General features: G+C 37.6%; 1 protein-coding gene across 3 annotated transcripts; it reads right to left on the reverse strand.

Moving 5' to 3' along the window:
* Positions 1 to 519: 519 nt before the first annotated feature.
* On the reverse strand, positions 520 to 7,534 carry LOC104089969 (transcriptional activator TAF-1). Of its 3 annotated transcripts, none has more exons than XM_009594994.4 (13): positions 7,334 to 7,534; positions 4,389 to 4,556; positions 4,143 to 4,187; positions 3,961 to 4,053; positions 3,766 to 3,846; positions 3,076 to 3,132; positions 2,796 to 2,929; positions 2,580 to 2,628; positions 2,430 to 2,478; positions 1,688 to 1,929; positions 1,473 to 1,550; positions 1,217 to 1,342; positions 520 to 1,108 (listed from the first exon to the last, which is right to left on the reverse strand). In XM_009594994.4, exons 2-13 carry the CDS (start codon positions 4,446 to 4,448, stop codon positions 875 to 877), a joined length of 1,248 nt encoding a protein of 415 aa, XP_009593289.1. In that variant the 5' UTR covers positions 4,449 to 4,556; positions 7,334 to 7,534; the 3' UTR covers positions 520 to 874. The 3 variants fall into 3 exon arrangements, with proteins under 3 accessions (XP_009593289.1, XP_018624243.1, XP_070038117.1); XM_018768727.3 differs by lacking the exon at positions 7,334 to 7,534 and adding an exon at positions 6,018 to 6,519; XM_070182016.1 differs by lacking the exon at positions 7,334 to 7,534 and adding an exon at positions 6,000 to 6,519.
* Between the last annotated feature and the right edge of the window lie 535 nt (positions 7,535 to 8,069).

The following is an 8,069-nucleotide window of genomic DNA, read 5'->3' on the forward strand; positions in this document are numbered from 1 at the left end:
TACGAGTTGGCAATCATCAAATCAAAGGCTTTAGCACAGTCCAACAACGAAGTACCTCCTCCGTTCCTAACTCCAAAGCCAAAGCCGCCATGCACACCGTCATACCCCTCAGATGTCGCCCCAATGCGACAATTGAAGTCATCTCCTATGAATAACTTCTCGGTGAGCGGAATGCCACGTACCGTCCTGTCAAATTCTTCCCAGAAGCGCCTCTTAATCTCCCCGTCCAAACCCACTTGAGGCGCGTAAGCACTAATCACATTTACTTGTGTTCTTATCTAATCGAAGATAAGAACATAAGTAAAAGAAAACTTCAACGAGACAAGGTAGGCCTATGCGGCATAAGCGGTTAAAATAGAAAAATTGCTAGTGAAAAGGTATGACGGGTTAAAGTTTTTCAAGTATACTAGATAGAGACTTCAGACTCTCAAGTATACCAAGCAACTCTTAGCAATTGATGCTTAGAGCACAAAGATGGTTTATCCAACAGTAGGAAATAACATCATAAACATTACAGTGTTTATCAAGTCAGATTTCATCATCCAAACCAAGACCTTTCAGTTCCATAGCTTTCCTCAATCAAAGCTTATACATGTCGAAGATTACAAACTTACATAAACTATTATGGCCAACATCCCTCTCTGAGGTGAAAAGGGGGAAAAAGTGAAGAAAAGGAAAGTATAAAAGCACACATCAGTTCTTCCGACATCTACAATTAGGTAAAATTAGAATCCTGTAAGTTCCATAATCCTATTTAGCTGTTCCATTCTGTTACTCACCCGCGGTTAGCAGTAACTTTGGACTTATAATTACGCCAAAATTACATAATCAGACTAAAACGTAAGACGACGAAGTTGGGGGGTTGTACCATTGATCACCCAGCAGCCACTGCATCAGTTCTGGGGCTGGAATCGAGTAGTTGATGAAGCTTTGCTCCAGAACTATTGTTCTCATAAACTTCACTCTCCTCGTTTGCTCTATTTAAGGAACCAGAGTTATTGACTCTTGCTAGTAGGTTTGCGGTGCCTACAGGTTGCACCCTCTTATCATCAATCTTACCTAAACTCACTTCTTCTGTCTGGCTTAGCTGTTCATTGTTCAGTTTCTCCTGCGCATTCCGAAAAATGATTAGCATTTCAGATTAAAAAACCCCAGGAAAGTGATTCAACAGCAATCAAACCGCTGGAAGAGAATTTGAGATGGGACAAACTTATACCATTAAAGCAGCATTTTCTAGCTTAAGTTTCTCCGAGTTCTCCATTAATTTGTTTATCTCAGATTTGAGTGTCATGTTTTCCCCTGTTAAAGACTGAACTCGTATTGCCAATTCTTCAGCTTCAGCCTGAAGGATCGGGGAAACAAAGAACAGTATGAATATCAGAAATGGTAAGCAGCCACGTTGAAACAAACGCCATATAAATGTAAATCAACAACCATAGCTTCCATTCGCCGTGTGCACACTGCCCTTTTACCTGTTTTCTCAATCTTGATCGCCTTGCAGATTCCCGATTAGACTGTTTCCTTTTCTCCCGCTTCAGCTCACGTTCATTCTGAACATAATTGCATGACAGGAATTAGGTTCAGATGCAAAAAAGATTTCTCACCAAATTCAGTAAGAACTGCAGACACCTGGAGGTCGCTATGACATAAAAAAATCAAAGTTCACCTGATACTTGTGCTAATATACCTGTAACCAGGCTTCATTTGGCAGTGCAGGGCTGAGTTGTGAAACATTAGTTGGGCTAGCTTTCAAATGTGTACTAGCAGGATTTCTCATTTCCAAAGTTGTTGTCATGCTAGGAGAAAGTACAGTTCCCATCACTTTCTCCTCTACCTTACCAGGACGAACAACCACAATTGTCTTCTCAGAATCATTATTTACTTCCCCAGTAGGTTGACATCGTCGTAAGTGACTCTTACTATCACCAGCTGTTTAAAATCGAAGAACAGACAGATCAGCAAATGAAATCAAGCATATTACTTTTATGTACTCCAAAAAAGATAACAGTGATTAAAAAATCAAATATCTACAGCAATGAGGAAAAGGAATGTCCATGAATACACCAAAATTCCCCCAAAATAACCAATGATGCTAACACCAGAATGGGTGGAAAGATCTACAAGAAAAAGGTATAGAAGTTTGCTCAAGATGTCTTCCAGACAGTTCTATAAAGGTTAAAAGCTGAATTTACTGTAGCAACAAGCCTTTAAGAAGCCCTTTGCCATTTGCAATGTACCACGACTAGACAAGTACTTTTATTGCATGTCATATACCGCAATTCTCAAAAGCCTAGCATATCAAACACTCAAGTAGGAAACGATCGGAAAATTGGAAATTTCACAGTCCGAGGCAGAGTTGTTTCACTAGTAATTCTTTTTCTTTTGAAACTGTTAATTAAATCAAAGATTGAGAGAGATCAAACTCTTACAGTTATCAGGAGTTGTCCCACGGCTTCGTTTCTTACTTCTCTCACTGACCTAGAATACAAGAAGAAGACATCAGTATCCACTGCTTTCATTCGATGCAAATAAATCTACTTAATTGAGATGCATAGATTTATCGTAAGAAAAGAACATACCCCAGCTCCATTTGTGTCACTTCCATCAGTTGAACCTTCAGTGTCCCCACTGGCCACAACATAAAAACTGAAATTTAGTTTAACTGGTTCAAAAAGAAGAATTACAAAATGTAATCCTCAATGCAGGACCAGAAATGGAAAATAATCAGACACTGCGAAAGTTGAGCATTGTCCTGAAATAACTGAACAAGATCTTTAATTTATTAAATCACAAACCTCTGTGAATTTCCATGGTCTGTTCCACCCTCAATGTTGTCAGCACTGCCATTTCCTAGTGACATTGCCAGCAAGCCTCGATCAGAATTCTCTGAAGACTTAGCAGATGCATCCAAACTCAAAGAAGCACCATCCTACACAATGTAGAGTGATTTAGTCTATATCAAATTCCTGGGTCATACAAATACATTGAGCTAATGGTAATAAATCAGACAATGAAGCCATTCTCGAAAAATTAATTTCATACATACTGAAAGGCTTTAAAAACTGGCATACATACCATGGCTTGGCTGACAGCAGGAGATGTTGCCATCCCATGACCTGGAGGGTGAGATCCCTGGAACCAAAAAACAAAACATAAAAACAAATAACAAATAACAATCTGTAAGATGGGCGGTCTATGGTTGTTGCTTAGCCAACACACTGTCGTTACTCTAACATTATGCAGATATGCCGTCGTGTGCTGAATACATGCATTGTCAAAGCGAGTAATCTCTGTTATAAATGTAATACTTAAAGGAGTCAAACTAAAAAAGCCCTGTTCCCCAAAGACAGGGAACAAATAAAGGTCGTTCAAATTTTATACGAGAACTTCAAGACACGATCCACACCAAGTCATAGAGCCAATATGTGTTAATTTTCAGCTGATTAATTGACCAAACTGAGATCCTGTTGCATCATTGTTTTAAGGAACAAGCAAATACCTTCCATCCCAACAGATGAATATCGTACTTATAACGCAGATATTGGACAAATTTTTGTTCAATTTCAAGGGTTATTTTCTGAATCAATTAAGCTGTGCTGTGTTAAAACTGTTTACTTTGTCCCAACACATTGCTTGCTCTATGGTACCACCAGGTCCTAATCACAAATTCCAGGCCAAAGAACTTTACCCAAAACAATAGAAATCAAGGAGCATTTGTTATATTGATCTAAGAATTAAAATAGAACTCTGGGAATGCAAACTCACAATTGGAACTCCAGGATGTGCATAAACGCCACCATGAGCATATATTGCTGCATATGGTGCACCATAAGGTGGTATCATAGGCTGAGAAAGTAAAGGACCGGAGTTAGTCATGAAGCACTTGAAGTCTGACGATTAGATACCTAGCAATTAATATAGTCAAACAACTAAAACAGCAAGATTCTGCCTGGAAAATACCTGTGGCCCCCACATATAAGGGTGAGGGGTATGACCAGGTGCAACGGCTGAATTGAAATATGTAGGTACAGCTACTCGAGGACCATAATATGCCTGAAGAGTTAACCAGTTAAGCCCTTACAATTATCGATAAAACATTACAACTCTCTGTATCTCCAACAAAATGAAAAATTAGTATTGACCTGCATGGCCGCCCAATCAGGATAGACATGGAGATTGCTCTGGTCCTGCCAATGTGAACAAAGAACAACCAGCCAGAGATGAAATTCTAAAATAGTTCACAATATACAAGGAACAGAAGCGTATAGGCATCATCATATGCACAAATCTAGGGTTCTTATGGAGCCAAAGACCATATCAAACCACAGGTCAAGAAAGTCAAATGCCGTATAGTTACTCAAACAATATTTTTTGTCAAATTTGCTTACCGGTGTAGGCGAAGATGATTTCTCAGGCTTAGAAGGTTTTCCGTCCTCACTGTTTCCCATGTATTAGGAACCAACTAGATGCTGTATTAAATTAGAAGTGCAATCAAAATTTCCTTTTGTAGTCACTGATCAGGAGTGTTGTGCCAACTAGCTACAGAAAAGCAAACCCTGTAACCAGAGAGAAATAGAATTCACAACATGAACAAACCGCATAAAAATCCATATATTAATTCAAAAAAAGGATTAAGGTATAGAGTATGTAGGCCAGAAAACTGAGAAAGCAAATGATTTTGTGAAGTTTCTCTTATCCATTCCAATTTATCAAAGTAAAAAGGAAATATTAATATATTAAAGAGAACTCAAGTTGGACAACACATACTACTGTGAGAATTTTCCAAGTTGGACAAAATCGAGTATTTATGTCATGAAACACACATCTGGAGACTGGACTGAACTTATTGCCTGCTGGCATACTAGTGGAGTATATTTTCTCATAGATCATTCTTCACATGTGATCTATCCCATCCCATGGGAGGACTCAACAGAGATGACTTTCTATAATTAACAATGAACATAAAAGAGAAAGCTTAAATAATCAATAGTACAAGATATCCTATTAAGTTAGCTGACTTCATTTTCATAGGCCTGAATTGATGAGACCATGGGAAATTTATCCTACTGAACCTAAAATCCAACCAAATATTGCAGCACATGTTATCCTATGAAATTAGTCTTACAGGAGAATTAAACACGTTTTACATGGTCTTCCCAATTCTCCCTTTAAATTATTGATTTCATCTTTTAACTGACACAACACCATTCACGAATTATGTATATATTGATTCTGTCACATGTAGTTAATACATTCAACACCTTAGAGGATTCTCAAGTTGTTAATGAACATTTGATAGAAAGTCAGTTCCTATATAGCTAATCGATTATTAAAATGCAGAATGTTGGTTACTCAATTGTCAGCGGATACTTCTAACTCCATCCAAGCTTTGACATTTTATGAAGGGTTAATTTGTATACACGCGACAGTGTAAAAGTCATTGACTTAAAAATTAACTGCATATATTTGTGTACTCCACACACAGGCTGTAACCTGAAAAACAAGGAAAGGACGTGCTATAACATGCTAAACCACACTACTAGATAGTGTAAAACTCTATAACTTTAATCTCTTTTTTTTTTATAACCGTGGTGTCCGGGCCAGCTTGCGCGCACCTCGACTAATTCCACTGGATACCTACCACCTCCCACCAGCAACAGGTACCAGGTAACTCTATCCACCAAGGCTTGGATAGATGGGAAGAAATCACCTAATATTTGCCTCCGCTGGGATTTGAACCTGAGACCTCATTTTGATGTAGCAGCTTATATAAGCCTATACTATAGATACATCAGAATGAATAATCTCAGTTTCCAATTATTCATCCATTTCATTTTACCAAGTTCAATGTTAACCATTTCAGTCAAAATCCAGTCAATTTTTGTTCCATTTAATCCCTCTCGCATGGCCACATAACTTTCAGCAAAGGAAGGTGAAATAGTTATCATGTTTACACATTCTCGTGATTTATATCCAAAGGTCACTCTCTTTCCACTAACCTAAGATACATTTCTAACCTCTCTAACAACTCTTAGATGGTTGCTTCCGTGTTGCAAAAGCCCCGCCGGCAGGGGCGGTGAGCCGGTGCTAGAGGAGCGGAAGGGGATTCATTCGAACATCTATCGCCGGAAAATCACAATGTATATACAAGGTTTTTTTTTTTTATGTACATATAGCATATGATGATTCCCCTTGATAATAAGCTAGGTCTCCGCCACTGCCCATAGAAAAGCCAGGCATAACACAAGGGAGGGCTGAAATATCACGTCTCTACCAATTTTTTTTGAAACTTGCCCTTTCTTTTTTTTTTTTTGGGATAAGAGGGAAACCGGCAGCCGCTACACTTGGTGCGCACTTGGTAAACCTCCTGTGTAATGGCCTTCAAACCAAATTTGCCCTTTCTACCAATTGTTATGGGAAATCTGTGAGATATTATCTCCTACATTTTTTCCAGTACATCCTTCAAAAAGTAATTTCTATTTTTTCTTGCCCGTTCAGAACATTAATCTTACATCACCTCCCCTCTCCCTTCCTCCCCCCCTTCAGCCCCACTCCTCTCTTGAAGGAGCTTCTATGTGCAATACAATCCTCGGCTATCACAAAATTAACTTATTTTCTCGGTAAATTAACTTGCTTTCCCAAAAAAAAAAACATGCTTTCCGGATGCTGATTATGTTGTTAAATTCTCATGTGTGTGTGTGTGAATGAGAGAGAAAGAGAGAAATGAAAGTGGGTTCCATGGCAAAGTCCACACACACCCCCACACTCCCCCAGGAGAAAAAAGAAAAGGTAAAAGAGGAAATGTAAGGGGCATAGTCGTAACCTCACAGTCCCCACCTAAAACCCAAGTAAAGACGCAAGCATTACGAAACTTTGAATCTACAGGTTAACTACAATTTTATCCCCGTCAGCCCACCTAAATCACAATCTAGGCTATAACCATCAAAACTAAAAAAACTTAAAAAAAATAATTAGCTGAAATTCCAAATAAACATTCGGAATTCAACATTCCCCATAACTACTCTAAATTCAATAACATTCTCTTCAGCTCAAACTCAATTTCTCACAGCTTCAAGCTCAAGCTTACACTCTCTCTTGTTCCTCCCGTTGTTCCAGTCACAACTATATCTTAATTCTGAATTTTTAATCTCAATCCCGCTCTATATGAGCCCAAAATTAAACGAAAATTAACTAGTGGCAAAAGATATAGCACAAGAACATATATCGTTAATATAGCACAGAAAATTCAAGAGAATTTACAGAGATCAAACTCTAATTCAACTCCATACAAAAAGTAAGGAATTTTTTTGTTACCAAGTAAAATTGAACATACCTCAAACTCTATACACAGAAAGCTTCTGAAGATGCCGGAATTTTGCAGTGAAAAGTTTTAGTGTTTCTGCATTCTTTGTGTAGATTTTCTCTCTCTAAAAGGAACTTAGAAGAAAAGAGAGGAGAATAGAAGAGAAAGGGCGTGTGGCGTGAGCAAAGATAGTAGAGAGAGAGAGAGAGAGAGAGAAGAAGAAAGAGGGGAGCGCCAAGGCAACATCCACGTCACGATACACGTGTCCGTACTTTAAATAAAGCTTGTACTTATACATTATACCCTGGCATGTAAATACGGGTCGCCAGAAAAAAATGTAATACGAGTAGGGATAAAAGGGTTGTGTTACGTGGCCTCTTTAGCAAAATTAGAATTTTTAATTAAGACTCTCCAAGTAGGCGTATATTTGATTATCACAATTACGCCAAGACTTTTAAACAAGTTAATATCGGTTCTATGAATTATTACTAATGTAATATTTTTCATTTAAATTCATGAAAGATAAGTTTAGAGACTACCCTTCAATCTTGTTTCGTAACATTAAGTTTTTTATTGTTTATAAAACTATGATTAACTTCTTTATTTTCATTTATTTATAATAATTTTTTAACTTTGAAGAGAACTATAATTTATTGTTTATAAAACTATGATTAACAATAATTTATTTGACTAATTTTTTTTGTGTGTGTAATTGTTACTTGAATAAAGATCTCTAAATAGATTAAGATTCATAGGAACTTAGAAA

This window comes from Nicotiana tomentosiformis, chromosome 1 (genome assembly GCF_000390325.3).
Source record: "Nicotiana tomentosiformis chromosome 1, ASM39032v3, whole genome shotgun sequence".
In the NCBI taxonomy this organism is placed as follows: Eukaryota; Viridiplantae; Streptophyta; class Magnoliopsida; order Solanales; family Solanaceae; genus Nicotiana; species Nicotiana tomentosiformis.

Bases quoted from the DNA above. Each gene is read 5' to 3' on its own strand.
- LOC104089969 (XM_009594994.4), bottom strand. From the start codon at position 4,448: ATGGGAAACAGTGAGGACGGAAAACCTTCTAAGCCTGAGAAATCATCT. The intron at 2,930-3,075 runs GTATGTATGCCA...TACATTGTGTAG, and splicing joins CTGCTGTCAGCCAAGCCATG to GATGGTGCTTCTTTGAGTTT. The intron at 2,629-2,795 runs GTTTGTGATTTA...TGTTGTGGCCAG, and splicing joins GACCATGGAAATTCACAGAG to TGGGGACACTGAAGGTTCAA.